General features: G+C 41.2%; 1 protein-coding gene across 1 annotated transcript in view; it reads left to right on the top strand.

Moving 5' to 3' along the window:
- The window catches only part of SLC30A8 (solute carrier family 30 member 8), a 52,036-nt gene that overhangs the window by 16,330 nt on the left and 10,317 nt on the right, over positions 1-25,389 (top strand). Inside the window, 6 exon segments of the mRNA XM_062189467.1 lie at positions 1,502-1,701; positions 11,975-12,121; positions 15,805-15,958; positions 20,441-20,559; positions 20,562-20,590; positions 22,637-22,742. Of these exon segments, the coding sequence (XP_062045451.1) occupies positions 1,502-1,701; positions 11,975-12,121; positions 15,805-15,958; positions 20,441-20,559; positions 20,562-20,590; positions 22,637-22,742 (755 nt within the window).

Here is a 25,389-nt window from a genome sequence, read left to right as displayed (position 1 = left end):
GTAAGAAGGCCTTAGCCTGTCATTCATGTCCTCTTGCTGTAGTGGCTGGTTCTCATTTGACCAGTCAGCATGTTCCTTAAGACTCTTGTTTAGCAGTAGTGAAGAGAGACACACATTCTCTGAAAAATCAAGTCCACAACCTGATTATCTTTGGCAACTATCAGGAAGACTACCCTGAGGTTGAAATATAATTGGGAGCTATAAGTAAACCTGGAGCCCTGATCAAACAGTGTCTGAAGCCTAGAAACCTCTGGACATTCAGTTGTGCAACCAATAATTCTCATTGATTGTTATAAAAAGAGCTTTGCTTTCTGTACTTGAAGTCCAAAGAATCCCAACAAATATGGACCCTAATTGTGTTTAAAGGCATGCATGCAAATGCGTACATAAGTCTGTACAACAAAATATCAAAAGTGTTTCTTAGAGGTATCTGATTTCTCTGCTTTGCACTTTTATATAATTTCATACTTTCTATAGCTAATGTTAATGTAATTCAGAAAAACAGAATTAGAATCCTAATAATCATCACCATTTAAGTAAAAAAAAAATCAGATTAATTCTGGATGAATGACATGAATCTTCAGATGGAAGGTAATTTATTGCATTTTTAAAAAATGTTTCAGGGCCAGAAATGCAAGATTCTTAAGAATCTCAACACATTCAAATTAAAAATTTTCAAAAATCACATTAAAGATGTGTGAACATTTATATCTGTACCAATAAAGTTTGATTTTAGTGTTGTTGCTGAGTTAAAGAGATAGTGTGTGGTGTAATAGGAAGAAACATGGAAGCTCCCTCCCTCCATTTCCTGGCTATTTGATCTCACAATTACTTGACCTTTTCTCAGCCCAGAAACTATGAAGCTGAACTAAATATCTACGATCTGTCTGTGAAATTCTGTGATCCTATTAATGACTCTAAATCTAAAGCTTTATTTAGGGGTAGAACTGACAGCTACTGCCTGATTTGGGAAATATTAGATTTCAAATCTCGTAGCATTAAGTGATGAGTAGACATTGTCTACATAAGCAATGGTAAGCAGCTTTATGGCATCCTTGTGGATTTAGCAGGAAAAAGTGCTACGATTATTACTGAGGCTGATGTGTAATTTATTCTTCATCCGGTTCAAAAGCTTACATTTTACAACATCTCCTGGCTTATATTATTGTTACTTTGTAGCACAGGGTCCAAAGCCTTTCCCAAGAGAATGGGAAGGTCTTGCATTTAAGTATATCTGCAATTTCTCCTATTTCTTTGATATCTCTCAATCATCAGCTGATATTGATTAAGTAAATTTTATTTTCTCAGCTACGTTCCTAACAGTAGCTGTGAGTTAAGGAATTTTATTGTTCGTTCCTTACACTTGATATTTCTTGGAGAAGGCATGGTCAATTTTATCTTCCTAGCAAATGTGCTAGCAGTGGTTCTGAGTAAGGGCAGGGATCTCTGAGGTGTGTCTGTAAGCATGTTCACTTCTTGCCTCTGTTTAACCCACCCATAGCGTGGAACTCCAGCAGAAACCCGTGAATAAAGATCAATGTCCTGGAGAGAAGCCAGGGGAGCTGGAGGCAGGAGGCATCTATCACTGCCATAGCAACTCCAAGGCCACAGAGAACAGGGCAAATGAGGAAGTGCAAGCCAAGTGGAAACTCCGTGCTGCTTCGGCGATATGCTTTGTTTTCATGGTTGCAGAGGTCGTGGGTGAGTACTTCTGAAGATTTTTCTGGTTAAACAAGCCAACAAACAAAACCTCACATCATGGTGCGAGGGTTATGTTTCCTTTTAAAGTAAGATTTAATATTTGTTGTAAGTAACATACTCATTGCAGAGAAGTTGGAAAATAGAATAAAATTCTTTACTATCCCACATTCAAGTGATAACTTCCCATAACATTATGGAGTAGTTTGTATAGTAGGTTTTCTGTGTATAGCTCAGAGTTTGCCTTATTTTTACGTAATTGAAGACATTGAATGCTTTTGATAATACCAAACATTGTTCAAAATTTTTTCATGGCTGAACAATATTCTATATGCTCTATTATAATTTATATAACCTTTCTCTACTGGTAGGAATTTAGGGAACTTTTCCTGCTTGTGGACAATACTACAATGAAAAATCCTGAACAAAACCCTGCTTTTCTGGTTAATACTTTCAAAGAGATACCTAAAAATATTCGTATGAACCAATTATTTCTTTTATTTCTCGATTCCTATTGCCAAACTGCTATCAGAAAGTTTAAAAAAATTCATAAGTCTGCCAGCTATAGAGTGATTCTCCCATTAAATATTTAATAGGATTTATTGGGGTGGTGATTGAGATGTCACTTGGGATACCCGAAGTCCCTATCAGAGTGCCTGGTTTGAGTCCCAGATCTACTTTCTACCCAGCTTCCTGCTAATGCATACCTTGAAAGGCATCAGGTGATGGATCAAGTGTTTGGGTTCCTGTCACACACCTGAGACCCCCAAGCAGAGTTCTGGGCTCCTAGCTTTGACATGGCTTAGTTCTGGCTATTGTGGGCATTTGACATTTTAATTAAAAATCTTTAGTGTATAAATGAATATTTTAATTTATTGCTTTGTTACTTTTAGAATATTTTTGCAAGTTTGTCAGTGATATGTATTAACCGCTGTTATGGATTTCTTCCTTACCTCTTAAAGTCTATTGCTCATTTGAATTTTTTCTTCGTCTTTGAGAATTTTCTAGTTCTCTATATTGGTCTGTGGGAACTCATAGTTGGGATGTTTAATCTTTGTTGTATTTACTAGGAGTATGTTTCTAGTTTATTCACTATTACATTTTGTTTTGGCTTTAACTGTACCTAATTTTCGTGGAGATCTTTTACTCATTTAATATTTTAGTACTTAATAATCCTTCCCCATATATTAAGATATATCCTTTTTTGTACTTAAATTTTTCACTTAATTTTTATATTGGCTTGAAATATGGCATATTGTATGCTCTAAGGATTGAAAATTTTTTGAAATAGTTAACGTAGTTTTTAGCATCATTTACAGAATAACTACTTATTTCTCTCATTGATTTTTTTTTAAGATTTATTTCATTTGAAAGAGGTAGAGACAGAGAGAGAGGTCTTCCATCTGATGGTTCACTCCCCAGATGGTTGTAATGGCCAGAGCTGTGCCAATCCGAAGCCAGGAGCCAGGTGCTTCTTCCGGGTCTCCCACACGGGTGCAGGGGCCCAAGGACTTGGGCCATCTTCTACTGCTATCCCAGGCCATAGCAGAGAGCTGGATTGGAAGAGGAGTAGCCAGGAGTAGCACTGGCACCCATATGGGATGCCAACGCTTCAGGCGAGGGCATTAATCCACTGAGCCACAGCACCAGCCCCTCGTTGATTTGATATTAATATTTAAAAAAAATTTATTTGAAAGGTAGAGTCACAGAGAGGGACAGAGAGAAAGGTCTTCCATCCACTAGTTCCCTCCCCAAATGGCTATAGTGGCCAGTGCTGGGCCAATTCAAAGCCAGGAGCCAGGCACTTCTTCCGGGTCTCCCACGCAGGTACAGGGACCCAAGCACTTGGGCCTTCCTCTATTTTCCCAGGCCATCAGCTCAGAGTTGGATCAGAAAAAGAGCAGCCAGGACATGAACTGGTGCCCATTTGGGCTGCCAGTGCTGCAGGTAGAGGCTTAGCCTACTATACCACAGCAGTGACCCCTGTTTATTTTTTTATTTTATTTTTATTTATTTTTTACAAACAAGGTTTCAATTCTAAGATTTTTCCAGTTCTTTGTCAGTAACATACTTAATAAATGTTTGTGTTACATTTGTTGGTTCCTTCTCATGATTCTTCATTTACCAGAAAGAAAAGTAAAGGTTATTAATTTATGTTTGTTGTCCTAATTAAACATGGAAATAATTTTGTTCAATTCTCCTTCAGATATAACCATGATAAAAGATTTGTGTTTCCAAATTAGTTTATTAATTGAAATTTTACTAAAATTTTGTTGTGTCAGTTTTCTAGGTTTTTGAATCAATTATACATGCTAAAATAGAACTTGTAGTTTTAGTACATTCATCTTTATAAAGAAATAATTTAGTAAACATTGCAGTCATTTCTTCCTTTTTAAAAACACTGGGTACCTCTCTGGCTTGAGATATTTTTGAAAATAAGTTTTGGATATATTTGAGCATTTTCACTATTAATATATTCGAAATGTCTACCTCGAGTGTATTTGACCATTTTCCCAGTGTCATTCATCTTCTTGAAGTGTTCAAATGTATTGTTTTACTATGGAACATGATGGCCTTACATTGGACTTCAGTCACTTCTCAGGTTTTGATATGTTATATTTTAGAAAAATATCAAATAAAAGAACACCATGGTATCTACTACATGGTATACAGGGCCATAATCTGCCATCACTGTTAGCACGTTACCTGTAATTTTTTAATTAAAAATTTGAGAGGCAGAGTTAGAGAGGGAGAGGCAGAGTAAGTCTTTCATCTGCCGATTCACTCTCCAAATGGACACAATGACTAGAGCTGGACTGATTTGATGCCAGAAGCCAGGAGCTTCTTTTGGGTCTCCCATGTGGGTGCAGGGGCCCAAGCATGTAGGCCATCTTCTACTACTTTTCCAGGCCATTGCAAAAAGCTGGATCAGAAGAGGACCAGCTGGGACACAAACCAGTAACCATATGCTAATGGTGTAGGCAGAGTCTTAGCCCACTATGCCAAGCGCAGGTCCCCTGTTATCAATATTTTTGTGGCTTTCCTATTATCAAAAAAGATTGTTGAAATAAAAATGGGAATAGACTTAAGCACTTTTTACAATATCTAGCAATCAAAATTTGCTAGTTTCTTCTAGCTACAGAGTATATGGCTTATGACCTTTTAGGTTTTCATAGCTTTTGAAATGTAGGAAAGAACCTAGGACCCAGTTCAAAACAACTCTAGGGTTGGCAAATAGCCATCTAGTCTAACTAATACCATACAATTCCTAGAGCCAAGGTTAGTTCCTTTGAAGAAACTGACATAACAACTTGGTAGAGTGGCAAAGACTTTAGGCAGCTCCAGGATGGAAAATTCTCTTGGGAAATCCACAGCCATCTATTCCAAAGGAGTATTCTTTTTATTATTGAAATTCAAGATTATGGATATGAATTGCTCATGTCAAGAGTTTGACCGAATGGGAAACCCAATAAAAGAATTCCTTCAAGATAGGATTTGAAAAGCAATGTTCTTGGCACTCTTAATGATGTACTGGCACCACCTCAAACACATCTCAGGAAGATGTAGAAACTCACTTGTTTGCTCCACTGCTTTCTTCCTCTGCTTTTCCCTCAACCTGTGTGAATGCTAAGGATGGCTGGTGTCTCTTCCAAGAGAATGTTTGCTCACAGTCTGAAACGAGGTATTCCCCCATTCGCAAAACCCACCTTTCTTTTGACACCCTTTCTTATGCTCTGTAATTCTGCTTTAGGAAACTTAACTTTAAATTAATCAAATTGAATTCTTCATCACAATGATGTTTAGATATGTGGACTTTGTGGAATAGCCAAATTGAGCTTACTATTGCAGATTGATTCTGTATCCTGCAACTTTACTGAATTTGCTAGGATTTTTTAGTGGGCTCTTAAGGGTTCTCACCATATAAGATCATGTTATCTGTACAGTTTGACTTCATTCTGTCCAATCTGGATGCCTTTCTTTCTTTGTATTGCGGAGTTGCTCTGGCTAGGACTTCCAGTACTATCACAGAAATGTGAGCGAGCATGTTTTGTTCCTGATCTCAGAGGAAAAGCTTTCAACGTTTTTACCACTGAGTGTCCTGTAGCTGTGGATTCATCATGCATGCCCCTGCACTACATGAAGGTACTTTCCTTCTACACCCAACTTGTTGAGTGTTTGCCACTTTGCTTTTTAAGTATTTGCAGCCTGGTTTGTTTTAGATTGAGAGAAAGAGAAAGGTCTTCCTTCCGTTGGTTCACCCCCCAAATGGCTGCTATGGCTGGCGCGCTGCGCCGATCCGAAGCTAAGAGCCAGGTGCTTCCTCCTGGTCTCCCATGTGGGTGCAGGGCCCAAGCACTTGGGCCATCCTCCACTGCCTTCCCGGGCCACAGCAGAGAACTGGACTGGAAGAGGAGCAACTGGGACAGAACTGGCGCCCCAACTGGGACTAGAACCTGGGGTGCCGGCGCCGCAGGCGGAGGATTAGCCTAGTGAGCTGCGACACCAGCCAGCCACTTGGTTTTTAAAATGCAATTTTTAGGTGGTAGAAAGGGCAGTTATTCATTTGAAGTCAATTGAACCTCTTTTTCTTTTAATTCCTATAATTTATAATCAGAGTTGTAATCTGACTATAGAGTCAGATGTTGTCGAAGGAGCAGAATGGACACTGAGTGATAATCATTTGTATTTAACTGTATTGATAGAGCCAATTTTACCAAGTCTTGTTCTTATCTACTTCTGTCTTCAGAATTGCCCAGTGGCTCCCTTCTGCCTAGTTCAGTAGTTCACCATCTTTCCGCCCATCACAGTAGACATAACAAGCCTTAACCGTGCACTGGGCTAAACTGACATGTGTGCTGTAGCTGGAAGTGACTGGTTCAGAGACTTGTAGCTGGAAAAGCCTGTGCTAGGCCCCCTTTGCCTTCCAAGTGAAATGAGATCAATATATTGGAATCCTCTGGCATCTTGGTCAAAATAAGTTCTTATTTTGGCAATCAAGACATTCTACAATCTGACTGCCAAAGTAATTATTAATATTTACTCTTGCTATTGCCATTCTTGATCTATATTTTAGCCAAATGTATATAATCATTCTCTGCAAAGTAACCCTTGTGTTAGAGTCCCTGTAGCATTTGCTTATGCTTTTGTTTGAACACAGAAGCCTCCTTTTTTCCCCATGCTTTTCAAAATCCTGGGCCTCTAATCAGGAACCCAGTTCACAGCTCACCTCCTTCCCAATGCTCTTCTTAACTACAGAGCAAGAAGTTATTCTCAGATCACTTTCGGAATGTGGGAGATCCTCCTGCAGGATATGGGATCTGACCAAAGCTTTGAAGAATGGATGGGAGTTAAGGGTGGCCAAAAGGAAGATAAGGGTCTTACACATGGAAGGGCCTGAATGAGTAGCATTGAAGGATTGCCAGTGGGTATGTCCGGGAACAGGACAGGGCATTTGTACACTTAAAGAGTGAATCAAATTCAGCTGCCACTATTTAAGTTGGCTGGTATTTCTTGTTCAAACATTCTCATACAATGTGCTCTGGTTGGAATTTTGGTCCTCTTGGCCTGAATACCTCAAGCTCAAAGGCAGGCTTGCATTTGAGATGCAAGTTGGACCAGTAAGAGTGTCTGACTTTTAAATTTCTTTTTCAGCCCCCCTACAAAAGAGTTATTTTCTGTGTGGTAATTTTTTTAAGGTTCTTTTATTAATTTGAGAGTCAGAGGCAGAGAGAATCTTTCATCCACTCATTCACTTTCCAAATGGTGGCAACGGCTGGAGCTGTACCAATCAGAAGCCAGGAACCAGGTACATCCTCTGGGTTTCTCATGTGGGCACAGAGGCCCATGGACTTGGGCCATAGCAGAGAGCTGGTTTAGAAGTGGAACAACTGGGACTCAAACTAGCGCCCATGTGGGATGTTGGCATCGCAGACAGCAGCTTTACCCACTACACCACAGCACTGGCCCCAAGAACTCTCCTTTACAAATACCAAGCTGAAATGATTTGGCCTGGCTTCTAGAGTCCCACCTTTCTTGCTAGTGGAGAGGGAGGATAGAGAACTGACCACTTGCTACAGTGAAGATTGGAGAACTAAGGAAGGGCATTAAACTTCTTGTGTCCACTCTTAATGGTCTTTTGAACTTGTTGAATTGGGACTCTGATGGCTCATGAAAGCTACTAACTCTTGGAAGGCCATAAGGGAATTACGTTGCAGATGTACACATGTGTCTCCATCTGAAAAAGATAAACATACAGACACTGAGAACTCAAGCCCAACTCTGGGTATTACTGAATGAAAATAAGTGGCGAGGGGGAGGTATCTGAAGCTGGACCAGTCAGTGTTAAACACAGATGTGGAAAACACTATCACTAGACAGGAACACAGTGCTGGGTACAGGCTGGGTAAATGTCTCAGTGAGGAAATTACTTCTTCCTAAGAGAAAGATATAGCTGAGTGATATGATAGTCCCAATTTATAAGAGTACCTACTTTTAAATAATGTTTTTATTTGAAAGGCAGTTGAGAGTAGAAAAGAGATAACTTCCACCTGCTGGTTCAGTTCTCCAAATGCATGCAATGGCAAGGGCTGGGCCAGGCTGCAACCAGGAATAAGGAACTCAGTCTTGGTTCTCCTACATGGGTGGCAAGGATCCAAGTACTTGGATTCAGCCATCACCTGCTGCTTTCCAGGTTGCACATTAGCAAGAAGCTGAAATCAGGAGCCGAGCCCGGACTTGAACCTAAGCACCCCGATATAGGATGCAGGCATCCCAAGTGGTGCCTAAACTGCTTCATCAAAATCTGCCAATGTTTATTTGAAAGACAGAGGGAGCTCTCACCAGCTGATTTACTCCCCAGGTGCCTGCAACAGCCAAGGCTAGGCCTGGCTGAAGTTGGGAGTTCAGAACTCCCTTGAGGTCTCATGTACATGGCAAAGATCCAACTACTTGAGCTATTATTGCTACCCTCTGTGGTCTGAATCAACACGAAGCTTGAGCCAGAACCAGAGCTAGGAACTGAACCCTAGAACCCCAAAGTGGGACGAAGAAATTTTAACTGTTGGGCTAAAGGCCCACTCCTTGGTGTCCAACTGACTCGGTCATTTTTATTTTTTATGGTTCTCAGTAATAAAAGTTTAAGAAATATCAAAATATGGCTATGAAAGCTATAGTATAAATACTTAAGTAAAAACTTAACGAGTTTGATACAACATATTACATAGTGATGCTATTTATAAGAGTTCAGGAATTTTAAAAGATATGAATAGCATTTAATGGTATAACCTAGTAATACGAAACAAGGCTGATGTCAGATGAACATTTACTTTTTCTATTTGAAAGGCAGAGTGACAGTTGGTGGGCGCAGGGGTTAGGGGTTGGGGGTTGGGAGCAGGGCTGGACCAGGCGAAAGCCAGGCGCCTAGAATTTCATTCTGGTCTCCTACTTGGGTGGCAAGGGTCCAGATGCTTGGCCGTTTTCCAGTGCCTTCCCAGTTCCATTAGCCAGGAGCCGAGTCAGAAGTGGAGCTGCAAGGACTTGAGCCAGTCTGATATGGTATGCCACTGTCACAGGAGGCGCTTAACCTGCTGCACCAAGACGCCACCCTGGACGTTTCCTTTTTCAGTCCTATCAGTATGTCTGTCTGCAGGAAAAGGATCCTAGAGACTTAAGATCAACTATCTAAGTATGAAGCGTGTATGAATACGAGACCCAGGCCCACCTAATGGCTGCCCTACTGTCACCACTCCATAGACCCTAAGTAGGGTCTGTTTCCAGGACTGAGTGCTGTCTGTGCCTCTCCTCTCGTTCCATGCACTGGTCTACATACCAAGTATTCCAGAAAGACAGCAGCTACTGTCAGTTCATGAGTTTCAGAATTTCTTTTGGCTATTTGTTACATCTTAATCTCCAGCTTCTTCTCCCTCCAATTTGTCCTCTGTGTTGCTGACAAAGATCTCAAATACAGCCTGAATAAGTCACGGCCTTGACTCTAAATCATGGCTAGCTTCCCTTTTACCATAGGTTAACATTCAAATTTCTTGGCTTGATATTTAATATCTCATACAAGGGTTCCCAACCCACCTTCCCAGTCTCATTTCCCATTGTTTTTCCAATTCTCTACCCTCTGCTTTTCCAGGTTCCATGTTTTCGTTTCTGTGTTTGTTCTTATCTCTTCCTGAAAAACCCTCATATTTTCTTGCTAATTTGTATCCCTCTCTTCTGTGAAAAGTTCACTGCTCCCAGCGAGAGTGACTCTGATCCCCTGATCTATTAAAATGTCTGCAGTACAGTGAATGTTTACTGAGACACTGGTTTATCTTTGTATATCCTATCCCTGGTATCATGCACAGTAAGGGCTCAAATACTGATGGGATGATCGAATTAATTGTCAATAGTACTCCATGCTTTCAGAGCCAAGTGCAAGTTCAGTCACAAACTGCCTCTTGCAAACAATTTACTCTATAGGATTTGACAGTGGTTTCCCAGTGTTTATGATGGCTCTCATAAGTAGCTCTGATGATTGCAAAAATGATTCTCAGTTCCCAGGCCTCCATATTAATATGCTTCTTCCAAAGCAAGCCCTTTATCTTTCTGTTGATCCTGACTTGGCCAAGCCTATTGAGGAAATCCTATAAGACTATTTCTTTGACTCGGTCTACATTTTCAGCCCAGCACACAGAATCACCATCACTTACTGCCGAGATTGCCTCATGCTGCTTATCTGCATGTAGTCATTCTCCAGGCAAGAAAAAAATGCATTATAACACAGCTTTGGTGTCAGAACCAACTTTGGCAGATAGGGCAACATTAGAGGATAATTGGAAGGACAGCTGATTTGTTAGCAAAATGTTGCTTTTCGGCTAATGAATCATTCTGATTTTTGCAGTGACAATTCAGTAACAAGCTTGAAGACTACTTTGCTTCAGACCATTAAACTTTGACAAACTAGTTATTAACTACAGCTAGAGCCAACAGTCTGTGGGGATTGTTGCAATTATGAGCCATCTATGTAATTTTTTTAAAATCATTAGGCGAGACAAGGTGAGCCTGATGGAGGAGCTGATGACTTGACGGGCTTTTGCTTTGCAGTACAAGGCAATAAACAGCTGCAAGGAGGACCAATCAGTTAGCAAGAGCTCTTTGCTGGGAAGATGTAGTAAGAGCAAAAAAGGTTATTTCTCTCAACCAACTACATCTGTTCGTGGAAGAAAGGACAAGATTGTCCTTTAACTTCATGTGGAGTGGACATATTTGCAAAGGAGAATTAGATAGGTATAGAGGAAATACATTAGATGGAGGAAAAAGCAGGACAGGACATCCATGGCTTGGGTTGTATTCTAATACTTTATTGGATTGTTGTTGCATTCAGGACACTCACTGAAAAGGTGCCTTCTCCCTCCTTTCTCACTATTTAAGAGGATCTCAAACTGAGATGGATAATATAAATTAGAGCATCAGGATATGGTAAGAGTGATGCTAAACCTACATGTCAAACACACATCTGGTGTACCATGTTGTAGCACCTGATCTACACACAAGAATCCGGGTCATCAGATTGGATTATGAGATCCTCTGAATAGGACATAGACATACATCTCTCCAGCCTTACCTTCTGAATGTTTGTGCTCCAGTCTATCAGGAATACTCTCCACATGTGCCCCACACTTTCCAATCTTGTTTCCTTCGTTTCCCCAGGAATGGCCTCTACCTTGAACCTGGAAATTTTTACATATTCAAATTCTATTCACCCTCTAGGTCTCTTTTCTGGCAAGTTGGAAGGAAGGGGTGGGTGAAATTGATTCTAAGATCCTTTCCTTGAGGCCAGTGCTATGACATAGCAGGTTAAGCCACAGCCTGCAACTCAGGCATCCCATATGGGCACTGGTTTGATCCCTGGCTGCTCCACTTCTGATCCAGCTCCCTGCTAATGTGCCTGGGAAGGCAGCAGAGAATGGCTAAAGTGCTTGATCCCCTATATCCATATGGGAAACCCAGATGAAGCTTCTGGCTCCTGGCTTTGTTCTGGCCCAGCCCTAGCCATTGTGGCCATTTGGGGAGTGAGCTAGTGGATGGAAGATCTCCTCTCCCCCCACCCACCACGCTCTGTTACTCTGCCTTTCAAACAAAATAAATAAGTCTTTTAAAAGATACTTTCTTCTGAATCTCTTCTGAAGTTTTGTGAATCTGTAGCTTTTTCACTACTTTTGGTTAGTATGCATATGAGCCTAGATGTATTCTTGAATATTAACTCAGTGCAATATTGTGCAACTCCTAGGTGGGCACATTGCTGGAAGTCTTGCCGTCATCACAGATGCTGCCCATCTCTTAATTGACCTAACCAGTTTCCTGCTCAGTCTCTTCTCCTTGTGGTTGTCAACAAAGCCCCCCTCCAAGCGGCTGACATTTGGATGGCATCGAGCAGGTATAGTTCACTGATGGAGCCAGAAGTAGTGCTACAGAATCATAGGGAAATGGAGAGTGCAAACCAAGCTTTGCCTAAAACCCCCTTAGAGGCACATTTCCAATGCACAGGATAAAATGTGGGAATGTGTGTTCAATATTGTTTCAGCATACAACCAGATTAATGTTGCTCCCTCATCTCCCATGGGACAGTAGGAACGTGTGTATCACTCTAGCAGCTGCACAGTCCCAGTGTGTGCCAGAGCCATGGCATTATTTGTTAAATCACTCTGTATCCTTTGAAGAGATGGAGTAAAGCTTTTGCCATATTGCAACATAAGGCACAGAGGGCTAAGTTGCAGAGATTAACTTCTCAGGGGTGTCAGGAGTAGAATCTGGGCTTTCCTGTTCACAAGCAGCATTTAGCCATTCATGGAATGGATCAGTTTAATAGTCTGTTCAGTCATGAGGAAGAGCAGAGAGGGAGGAGAAAGAAATTTTGCTTTCTCTTTTCTTGGAGCTGATTTTTTCACTGAGTAATTGCTTGCCCTTGTCTGGGAAGTAACTTAAGTATTTAGTCCTTGGGAAATCCTAACTTTGGCTCATTTAAAAAGTTTGTTTACAATTCATCCTATCTCCATGTTCTGTAGCTTCATTTCTTCTGCACTTCCATTTCTCTTATCAGCTCTTGTCTCACCATACCTCTCTAACCACAGCTGTACAGTTGGACCTGCTCTACTTGTATACTTTGGAGTCTCGTAGGTAGGAAGCCCACCTACCTGACATCTATAAACTCAATCTGTCTCTGGATAACCAGAAATATTTGGAGCATTCAGGATCTCACTCTTGAACTGTTACAAAGGGAAGTTGGAAGTCATCTAATTAAATGAAACATTTCCTGTGGGAATCGTGTGAATATTCCGTGTTTTCCCACTGGCTGAGAAAATCAATGTACAAGAGATCTGAGGGCAGGATGAGGGCAGCCCATGTGGCCAGCCTTCACTGGAATAGGGTTGCTAGTCATGACCACAGCTCATAAGACTGACAACCATAGACCGTGGGCTCTCAAGTTTAGAATGATAGGGTGCTCTAATTTCACACTGGCCAATTTATCATGAGTGTTTTGAATTGCCTTTCCTTTACTATTCAGAGTTGCAGGCAGTGGCTTAACCACAGAGGTGAGGCAATAAACAGCAATGAAGAGCTTGTGACAACATGATCCGAGAATGCTGTTACAAGTTCCTGAATAGAGCTATGCTCGCAAAACAAGTTCCTTTGACTGACCACACATCGTTTATCTGTATAACATTACCCTTTCTGATGCCAGTGGGCAAGGCTGTTCGTAAGTGCAGGGTGGATTGAGAATTTAGACATGGCTCGTCCTTGGTCATTTCGGCAATGGAAGTTCCTGTGCATGGATATTCCAGAAGACCAGGTCTGTGTAATAGAACTCTGTGCCACAGGGGAGATGTTTTATAATGTGGCCATTGAATATTCTAAACGTGGCTATTGCTACTGAAGAACCAGATTTTTAATTTCATTTAAATAGGTCACTACCATATTAAACAGCACCTCTCTAGACAAAGAGTAACCCAATGCATCACAGATTTGTCTAGCCAACCTGATGGCCTTGATAGCTTCAGTGTTTTCCTAGAAATCATGGCAACACTTTTCGGTGGTTCCTCACGTTTCCTTTGCTAACTACTTTTGGATTACTGATTCTGTGTTATTCTAGATTTAGATCTACTCTTGGTGTCTGAGCTTTATACTCGCCATACTGGTCTCATATCACCATATCTCTAACCACAGGTTTATATGTTAGATATACTCATGTATCCTGATTTGGAGTCTTGTAGGTGGGATGCCCGCTACTTGCCACCTATAAGTCCAATCTGTTTTTGGCTAGCTAGAAATTCTTGGGCCTGGCCCCCTTAAGTTCTTGTAAAAGGGATGTTTTAAATATTCTAATAACAATTTATTGAGTATTTTCTATTTGTTGTATTAGTTTCCTAGACCTGCCTCAGCAAAGTACTTCAACCTGGGAGGCTGAAACAGCAGAAGTATATTATCTCACCATTCTGGAAAATAGGAGTGATCAAAGTAGCAAAGTCACTTCCTTCTGAGGTCTGAGAGTGGAAAGTCTGTCTCCTGCCTTCCTCCTCACTTCTGGTTGTTTGCCAGAAACCTTTGTTTGCCATTGGCTTACAGATCTCTGCTTTAGTCTCCACATGGCATGCCCCTTGTGAGCATGCCTATTCTCTAGATTGCCCTTTAAATATACCAGCCATGTTATATTATAGATTTGTCCTAGTCCAGTGTCTCATCTTAATTACAGCTGTAATGACCTATTCCAAATAAATCATAATCTGAGGCACTGATACTTAGTACTCGAACATGAATTTGGGGAAGAAAATTTAATCCATGACACATGCCAATGTCCTAATACATTTCAATCATTTTAGCACCTATTTAAATTACGTCCTTGTTATAGATACAGTATAGGTAAGGAAACCTAGGCTCCAATAGATTGTTACTTGTCTCAAGACATCTCACTGGTCACGGCAGATCATTCATGCTCCGTCACACGAACTCATGTCCTAAACATTTGCAACAGCATTTGGCATGGTGTGAGAAATGTTCCACAGATGGTTACTCCGATGATGTTAAGAGGCACATAGACAATAATTATACATACTCATAAGTATTAGAAAATATATACAGATTTAATATGTAATCTCACGGATAATTTGTTTAGCTAGAAGCTAAGTGTAAGACACAAATTTATTTGAAGGAAACATTAAGTGGCCAGTGAAAAGAGTTGGCAGGAAGTTATAACAGAAATCAGGAATGTATATGCAAACAACCAAACAATGGGAAACAGTAGTTACCACAGTAGTTAGCAATGTATTTCTCTGCTTTAAAAGGAATTGACATCTGAGATATGTTTAAAGCAGGGGAGGACAAAATTACAGGCTGTGCCTGACAACTTACTCACAGCAGGTTTCTAGACTCTGGTGGGTCCATAGAACCTACTTGCAAGGTTGCATGAAAGATTAGGATGGGTGCTAAAGAACTTCCAAGTGAGCAAGCTGTACTTCCCGTAGTGGGCACATTAAGCACTATCTTGTCTTTAAAGAATGTAAATGTCTCCACTCTTCCTTACTCTTGCGCTTACAATGCAGCATTGATAAGCTTCTGAGGTCATGACCATGTTTATAATATGCTGGGTTGGCAAATGAAAATGATTTATCAAGTACCCTCTGAAGCCTGCCCTTTCCACTGTTTCATTCCAAAGGTGCTGGTACTGGCAAGTCAAACAGTTTATGGCAAAATGAAGAGTTTCTGAGCACATTCTCCTTGTTGCACCTCATTATTTCACTTCCTAATACGTTTCAATCATTTTAGCACCTATTTAAATTAAAATCCCCATAGAAAACAGTGAGGGCAGGCAGCAGTTAATATTTCTGAAGATTTGCTGGAATTACTTAATATGGATCATAATGAGTGCAGATGCTGGCATTTTATGAATGCAGCATTAGAGTATCAGTTTTTATATCCAGCCACACTTTTGCTTCATGATTCACTGAGTGAATTTGCTTGAAGTCTTTCTTTTAGGGGAGTAAGGCATAGATCTTATGACTCTTGTGGGAGGAGTAGGCAGCCTGTCAGTTACTGTGTGGTGTGTCTGTGTGTTTGAATCCCCAGAGATCCTTGGTGCCCTGCTGTCCATCCTGTGCATCTGGCTGGTGACTGGCGTGCTGGTGTACCTGGCGTGTGGACGCCTGCTCCACCCCGATTACCAGATTCAGGGGACTGTGATGATCATCGTTTCTGGCTGTGCAGTGGTGGCCAATGTTGTGTAAGTCGCCCCCACACAGTGTCCGTGAGGCTTATCCTTAACTGTATCTGGACGAAGACACCTTTCTTTACATGGTAGAGATTTGATAATGTATAAATGTCTCTGCAACTTAAAAGCTGATCACTCTGGTTTAAGTTAAAGGGTGTTTTAGTATTAGATTCTAGGGGCTGGCCCTGTGGCTCAGCAGGTTAATTCCCTGGCCTGAAGCGCTACCATCCCATATGGGCTCCAGTTCGAGACCTGGCTGCTCCACTTCTGATCCAGCTCTCTTCTCTGGCCTGGGGAAAGCAGTGGAGGATGGCCCAAGACCTTGGTCCCCTGTACCCACGTGGGAGACCTGGAAGAAGCTCCTGGCTTCAGATCGGCACAGCTCTGGCTGTTGCAGCCAATTGAGAGTGAACCATCAGATGGAAGACCTCTCTCCCTGTCTCTGCCTCTCCTCTCTGTAACTCTGACTTTCAAGTTAATAAGATTTTAAAAAATAGGTTCTATTAGATACCATTTTTGAAAGATTCCAAGAATACTAGGAACTGGACTAGAATCTTTTGCTATACATGATCCAGTTTAATGCTTGCAATGCCCCTAGTTTACAGACAAGGGAACTGAAGCTTGCAAAGGTTAAATACTTGGTCAATCAGGTAGTGTAGAATCAGAATTTGAATCCAGGTCCACAGAAACAGAATTGAACTCCTAGCCATCCTGCTCTCTTCTGCGAGTTGTGACTTATACCTGCTCAATTTCTGTTGGGTGGGCAGAGTATGATAAGCTCCTGGAGAGCTGGTTTAGAAAGAATCTTAAAGTTTACTTCAGTCTGCCTTCTACTTCAGGGTTGTTTTTTGCAGCATTCCCATGAAGTGGTCAATTTGATATTTTATTTCATGTTTTTTACTAACACATAGCATTTGTATATTTTATGAGATTCAGTGTGATGTTTTGATTCATGTAAACATGGGGTAATGACCATATCAGGAAAACTAGCATATCCATTGACTTAAAATTTTATGTGTTCTCTAACCTTTGTATATTTTAGCAGAACTAGTGGTAGGGAATTTTCTTAAAGGGTCTATTTTCTGTTTGAATAGTTGTGATTGCATGAATATTCTTCCTTAAGCTATGTTAGCTGAATTCCCCTTTAGTTGCCTCCTGATGGTCCAGTTCTCTTTTCCAACTATTCTTAAGTTGTTTTTATAGGAGGAGATTGCATGTCATTTGCCATATTAGCTCTGCCCTTCCCAAAATTTAACTGCTCATGACAGTATTTTCTTTTTAAGCCAGGACTTTGATACTTTTGGGTTAATTTTCTTTCTCATTTGATATTGATTCCAGGCAAACTATCCATCCAACCACTCAACTACCTATTATTGTTGGCAATCAGAATTATCCTATAAAAATTCCCTCATTCTTATTACTGGAGTGTTTAAATATGCTAACTTACATGGTAAGAGGATGTAATGTTAAGATGGGGAGATTTTCCTCGACTATTGAAGTGGTTTCATGTAATGGAAAGGATCCAGAAAAGAGGAAGGCAGGGTGTCAGAGAGAAGGTCCTGTACTGCAGGTACTAAAGATGGAAGATGGGGCCTGGAACCAAGGAGTATAAGTGTTCTCTCAAAGCTGGAAAAGGCAAGAAAATTAATCCCGTAGAATTTTCAGGAAGAACTTAGTCCTGTAAACCCACTTTTATCTTAGTTCTATAGGTCAGAAGTTTAATGTGTGTTCTTTTAAGCCACTAAGGCTTTGAGAATGTTAGAGCAACCATCTCACATGTGGGTTGAGCATCCCTACTTGGAAAATCCCAAGCATCTCAGACTCCAAAATTTTTGACTACCAACATAATAACCTGCAAATATTCCAAAATCTGAAAAATGCTCAAACCTGAAATGCTTCTGGTCCTGGCATTTCAGATGAGGGACCAGTCTCATCTATATTCTGTGTCATTTAAATGTAGTTTATGTATTTATTCAAAAGGCAGAGTTAGAAGAGCACTCTCGCTCGCGCTCTATTTGCTGGTTCATTCCCCAAATGGCTGCAATGGTCGGGGCAGGGACTGCCTGAAGCCAGGAGCCTAGAACGCCATCTGAACTTGGGCCATCTTTTGCTGTTCTCCTAGGCACATTAGCAGGGAGCTGGATTAGAAATGGAGCAGCCAGCACTTGAAACAGTGCTCACATGGGATGCAGGTGGTGTCTTAACATATCTGGCCCCTATATACGTGTTTTGCAATGTAACTTGATCCGTACTAGAAGGTAGATTTTTATATGAAAATAAAGACTATTGGAGCATGGTGTTTTAAACAGTAGTTGGTAAGAGGACATTAGGGAGGCTCTGGATTTGCAGTAAAAGCCGACCATAAACACTTGGAAAAGATGATCTCAGGTCATTATAATAGTCTTTCCTTTTGATGTTTCAGTTCCCCATCTCTCAGTTTGTGAATCATTGCTCACAATCTGAGCTGATCTATTGGAAGAATGGTGTTTGAACTTCTGGCACCGACTAGATCCCCATCTTCAACCAGTTAACTTGGAAAATGTGTTTCACATTGGCACTGGAAGAAAAAATGTGGGCAGATCAATGCAAATCTATCAACTCCAGGAAACAAATACTTCAGATTGCATGTCCTGCCCACTGTGGCTCAATAACAGTATCTTTGCCCAAGGAGAATATGTCCTCAAGGAGGAGGAAAAATTAGAGTATTAATAATTTCCAAAGAGTCATATCACAGAGATTGTGTTGATGCTACACAAAGAATACAGCTAGTCAAGTTCTGCAACAATCTGGGATCTTAGTGATGGAGTTTGACTTTCAAAATAGATACCTTCCAAACTGTTTACTCAACTGCTTTTGAACATTGACCTTAACATCACAGGTTCTTTTCATGCTCAGACAAGGGAGTTGAAAATCTTTCTCTGTGCAAGTATTTATGAAGATGCCAAATGACTAATATTTTCTCCAAGAACTGGATTACCGATTTCAAGCACTGCTAGAGTCTATGTTTAATATAGACATGTAAGAACTGTAATCTGGAAATAAAGCCATTCCTTGGGGACCAAAATCAGGAAAGTTCCAATAGAAGCTATAAATGGATTCTGCCATGCATGTTATAGTCAGAGCCTTGTGACTATTGCATGTAAAATTTTCTGTACTTGAAACATTCCCTCCACTATTAGCCTATTTGACTCCAGCATAATCATTTGAATTCAACTCAGCTACTGTGTCTGTTGCAATCACAATCTTCTGTTTTTCTCCCTTAGTACCAGTTCTATGCAAACTTTTTATAATAATTTTCCACTTATGTTGTCTGTGTTTAGTCTGTTGTCTTCATTACACTTAAAGCTACGTTGTGGAGGGACCACATCTGTTTTCACCCACCTTTACAGCAGAGCTTTTAACAGTGTGTGGCATGAATCCCTAAGTACATTTTTTTTAAAAAGAAATGAGAATATGATGAGCACATGTAGCAGATACAGAAGAGTCTGCTAAATGCGAGCCATATTGGGCTATCTAAAGAACCTTAAATGGTAACTCCTACTTGAGGGTGAATTTCTACCCAAGTACTGATCATCTGAGAATTATTATGCAATGATAAAATTTGGTGGATAGTACTGCTTCCACTTTATGATAGTCTGAGATTTGATACACACTTTACCTGCAAATAGATTTGGATACATAGCATTGAACAGTGAAGTTTATTTTTTTCACCTTTTCCTCCAAAATGTTCAGGAAGTATCATAGGAGAAATGTTCCTTGTTGGTAGTCAGTGAAAATGTTTTTACATTATCTTTGGTCTAATAGGTCTTACATTTGTAGATAGATAAAATCAGGCACTTAATTTATAATACCTACTACTTATCACTTTGGCTTGAACAGATGCTAAACTTTGCAGTAGTTGTATATGTATATATACTGGTCTATTTATAACACTTTAACGTATTTTTGTCTCTGAAAAGAATTTACATAGGTTCAATACTGTCACTGCCCATTAGGAAGCTATTCAAATTTCAGGTTTTCAAGGAAGTGAACAAAGTTTAAAAGTAAAATGGATAAAAAAAGTCAACCTTGATGAAATCCGTGCCTCTTATTTTTCTGGAGCCATTTCTGCTGCTTTTTGCATTTGAAACCAGTAGGTAATTAAGTTTCCACTCAAGCTCAACTTCAGGCCTAGCTGAAGACTCTCAATAAAGGAGACTGACTCTGTCTTGTAAAAATGCTCGACTTTCATTTGAGGAGCGATGCTTTTCAGTTTAATATGAAACAGTAGCGTTAGGCGGATGAAGAAGAAACCTGGGGTAAGTCTTTAGTCTGTCGTGTGACAATTTTAAAATTCTATTTTATACTTGTGCTCATGTCCAAGCCAGTACATTTTTAAAGGAAACACAGCTCAACTCTTCATTGTTTTGGATAATGCTTGCTCCTGCCACTCGGTCATGCTGCATAGGTTTTTAAGGGTTAATCTCATGTCCCAAGAACATTGTTCTCTTTCAGTTTAACTATGGTTTTGCATCAGAGGCGCCTTGGCCACAATCACAAGGAAGTGCAAACCAATGCCAGCGTCAGAGCAGCTTTTGTGCATGCCCTTGGAGATCTATTTCAGAGCATCAGTGTGCTATCAGTGCACTTATTATCTACTTTAAGGTGAGCATGTTTAAGATTACCCATTGTCTTCGTAAGTTCAGAAGCTTATCTGTATTAACAAGTTATGTTTGCCTATACAAACCACTTTACAAGATTAAAACCAATAAACACCCAAAGCCTAAAACTTTAGACTTTGCTAGTTTCCTAAGAATTGGGCTGCCAGTCTTTCAAGAAAGAAATTCAAATTTTGTCATGGTATTAAGATGGACAGCAATGAAGCTAAAGGCCTTAGTGTTCTTGGATTGTTAGGAACAGAAAAGATCTGACTTACACAAGTAAAAAAGTAGACTTATTAGATAGAGATCTGGGGTACATTCTTTATCCAAAAGCTCACCGACGCTCTTTAAATCTTTTTCTGACCAAGTAGTCTGTCAGTATTTCAGAAAGGCTAGCAAATGATGAGTGTGCATTCTTCAAAAGCTTGAGATGAATAAGTAGTTCTTCCTTGATGTATCCTGTCCATCACTGAACAGGTAGCATTGTTCACAGGTAGTGCTGGACTTGACCTTGTCTACACAAGAGTCTGGAACCAATTTAAATGATATGGGGTGTTCTCCCAAAAGACAGAAATCAAGGCAGAAAGAGGCAAGTTATCTAGGTGTCAGAAACTATCCAACTTCTGTCCCAGGTGCTATGTTGAAGTATTTTTCCCTGTTCTTGTACTTGCTGAATATTCAAATACCTGGGAAGGTGAGTCTAATTTATCTTGCTGGGGCCTTGTACTGGTTGATAGTCTAGGATAGGGTAGAGACCTTGATTCACTGTCCCTCTGATATTGCTCACAATGCAGGAAAGCTAACTTCTCCCTCAAAAAGCCAGGCTGTAATGCAAAGTGCAACCGGGTCCCATGTGGGCTCTGACCCCAAACAAAGATTCACCATGGCTCTCATCTGGCAATACCAAGAAATGACAGTGTTGGGTGAGGGTGGTGGTGAGGGATAATGAAGAGACATTAGGCTGCCTTTGCATCTTAATTGTCCAATTTTCAGGGGCTCCCGTTTTGTTTTTAAAGATCTTACTTTATTTGAAAGTCAGTTACAGAGAGGCAGAGGCAGAGAAGTCTTTTATCCGCTGATTTACTCCAAATGCCACAACAGCCAGAGCTTCCTCGATCCGAAGCCAGGAGCTTCTTCCAGGTCTCACATGGATACAGGGGCCCGAGGACTTGGGCTATCTTCTATGGCTTTTCCGGGCCAAAGCAGAGAGCTGGATAGGAAGAGAAACTGGGACTTGAACCGGCACCCATATGAGATTCTGGCACTGCAGGCAGTGGCCCTACCCGCTATGCCATAGCACTGGCCTTGCTCCCCCCACTGTTTTTTCTAGAAAATGAAAATATATGAATAAGAGACCCGAGTACAGGTGAGGAAAGTGGTTACTGAATGCTTCAAGTCTAACAGTTAAAAATCATTAGTGGAATTTGAGAGTCCCCTTACGAAGGTGAAGTTGATGCTGAGATTCTTAGAGATAATCCAGCATAGAACTTCACAGGCAGAATACCAGGTGAGGACAGGAGCTGGGGTTGGGAAAGAGCAAGAACGACATCGTGGATAGATCAAAGATACCTGCCTGAGTATGTGCCACACTTGAGAGGGAAAGAAATGATCTAACCCCAGGCAGTCAAGACCATGGTCCAGCTGATCATTGGCCGCATTTAACCTTGTACACCGCTTCTCCTCAATTATGTCCAAAAGTCTTGGGACACAATGGGTCTATTTGTGCATGTTTTCATCACATACCATTTATTTATTCGTTTCAGAGAAGTCAAGCCCCTTGAGGGCACACTTAAGAATTACATTTTCCCCTGCGTTGTGAAATTAGGAGGACAATGTATCCTATAGCATCCCTTCTTCCTTTCTCCAGTTGCTGGTAATTTAGAGGTGAAAGGGAGTGAATCTTAAAATCTTGCCTCTTGAGTCAGATGGCAGCAGGGTGGATGGGCGACAGAAGGAAATGGGAGGTTTTTGTGCTTTTTGTGTGTGTTTTAAGCAGACTTTCTAGATGGGCAATATGAATTCAGTTAACCAAAGTCCCTGTATTTTCCAGCCAGACTACAAAATAGCTGACCCAATCTGCACATTTATCTTTTCCATCCTGGTTTTGGCTAGCACCATCACGATCCTAAAGGACTTCTCCATCTTACTCATGGAAGGTAGGAGATACGTTATCTCCAGGATCAACATTTTCTTTCCCATGTGGTCACAAGAAGGGGTGGCTGCAAGACATGCCGTTTGTGTTATAGGGAAAACTCATGCAGAACTTTGAAGTATTTGATTTTATTCATTTGGGAATAAAAATGAACTAGCTTCCATTTCTACCCCTAGCAACTGGTCAATAATACTCCAGAGCATGTAAACATTAAGTACAAACACGAAGAGACATGGGAGGATAAGTTGTAAAAATATTGATTCAAAATATATCCGGAGGACTACCCTGCAGGCAGCATAACTGAATATTTTACTTCAGTAGGGTCTCACAGCCCAAGACCACCAGGGTGACCCTTTACTTTTTCCGCACGTGCTTATTGAGCTCCATCTCTGGGCTGGGTAGTGTTCTGGAAGCCAGAGATAGAGCTGAGTGTCGGACCCTCACCAGCGAAGGTCCGACAGTCACGACAGTCACTGTTCATCGGTTCTCAAGGAGCTTTTATTTGTGGGGGTAAAATGAAAGTGAGGAGAGGAGAGGCCGCGCCCCGCCCAGATCCCAGTGTCCCTTTAGGCTGATATCGTCCAATCAGATGAAAGGGCGCGTATAGCCTCAGGTCATTTGTTTCACCTGGTTCTTCCTAGTTGTTTATGCAGAGTCCATTCTGTTTCATCTGTTTCACCTGGCTGTTTTCGTAGGCCTTGTGGTCGACCGATTGCTGCAAGCTATGCAGATGAGGAAGTTCTCACAGGTGGCCAGCCTGCAGTTCCCCACAGCTCCCTTTGTTATTTATGGCACAGAGTTGTGCCCCTCTTAGGTTCCCAGCGACGCGCCACCTGCTTCTTAGGTTGCTAGGGGCACTCGCCAGTGATTACCCGTCTTTGGCTACCGCTTCATCATGCCAAGCCATATCTGTTGCCGAGGGTCAGAGCGATACATAGCAAGCATAGCCTGTCGGACCACTACAGATATGATTTTTGTATGAGAAGTGTAAGGAAATTTCAAGTTCAAGTCCTCAGGACAACAAAAGTGATTAAGCAAGACCTCAAGTAACAGTGTTAATGCCATTTACAAAGGAAAAACATTCTTATTTACATTACACAAAGCTTAGGTTTTAGCCTTGAGCTTAACTTTTAAAATACCTTCAAATATATCCACCTCAGGTCACTTTGCTGCTTTGCTGCAGTACAAATCGCATGCAATGTCTTTCCTTAAGACAAAACAATTCATCAAACAATACTGCAAGTACATCACTAGACACCATGAACTCAGTTTTGCCACACTTTTTCCTATTCAAAACTTATAGTATATAGAGCTATAGCCAATACATCGCAATTAGCTACCACATTCTATTCCCCCTTTATTAAGGTCTTTAAGTACAGGTGAGTCTGTTCAATTGTTGCCTGCCCTTGGGGATTGTAGGGCACACCTGTAACGTGCTTTATGCCCAGTTCTCTTAAGAATATTTGTCTTGATAATTTTGGGCACCCCCAAGCGGCAAAGGACTGTAGACCATGTTGAATAACCTGTTGAGTTCCTTCTTTGTTTAGAGCTATGGCTGACACAATTCCAGAGAATGTGTCCACCAACACATGCAAACAGCTCTGGCGTCTTGCATCTGTGCGATTTTAAGGCATTCAACCTTCTGTAAGATTGCAGCTGCCTCTGGGGTCAGCGTACGAGGTGAGGCGAGCTGTGAATCGCCTTCCAAAATGTTAAACAATGGGCGCATTTCATCAGTGGTTAGTTTACAATAAGGCCGTATCCAGTTTAAGTTACCACATAGTTTTTGGAAGTCATTTAACGTCCTAAGTCCTGCAGTGGATATAACAAAATCTAAAGGGGCCACAGTAGTTGGTGTTAACCTTAGTCCTAGGTACTGGACCACGGTGCCCTTTTGAATCTTTTCTGGTGCAAACTGTAACCCCACCGTCTGCAAGCATGAGGTTAGCATGGTAAACGCTCTTTCTAGGGTGTCTTCTCTCGCAGCTGCCAACAACAGGTCTGCAAATGAAGTTGCTCTAAGACATCCTTCCCCCATAAAGTTACAAGGATAGCACACATGTAAGGTTGTACTTTGGAAAGTTCAAGAGGGCACCACAGGCAATCTAGCACTTGGCGCGCTTTGGGATTGGGCAACAGCGGTGCCTAATCCTACCAAGGTGTTATCTCCTTCCTGGAGGGGCCATGAAGGAGGCCAGTCTTGGAGATAATACGAACATCTGTGCCTCTATCTAACAGCTCCTTGATTGCCTTTCTTTTTGATAATAAGAGTCCATAGTGGGCGCTCGCCAAGAGTCATAGTGAGGGCTGCAAAATGCTTTCCTTGATTACCTCTAGTATCCTTTATAGGGCTTATTAGCAGCTGAGCAATGGGCTGCAATGGCAACAGCTGCACTACCCCCTTAGTAGATTGGAACATTACTTCGAGCTGTGAGCTAGGCACCTGAATGAGCCCCGTTATAACCACTAACCCCTTTAATGAGTTTGTAGCCCTTCCTATAGTAAGGCCTAGACCGTGGATATCATCCATGGGCTCCCGAGGTTCCACATCTATTGCCTGGATTCCCATTTGAGGTGTTAGTACTGAGTAGTTGGTGGCTCGAAGCTCTGCAGTAAACACTTGCCAGTCCTTTTGAGACTGTTTCTACTCC

The sequence above is a fragment of the Lepus europaeus genome, chromosome 4, assembly GCF_033115175.1.
Source record: "Lepus europaeus isolate LE1 chromosome 4, mLepTim1.pri, whole genome shotgun sequence".
NCBI lineage: Eukaryota > Metazoa > Chordata > Mammalia > Lagomorpha > Leporidae > Lepus > Lepus europaeus.
This window is presented reverse-complemented; position numbering and strand designations above follow the sequence as displayed.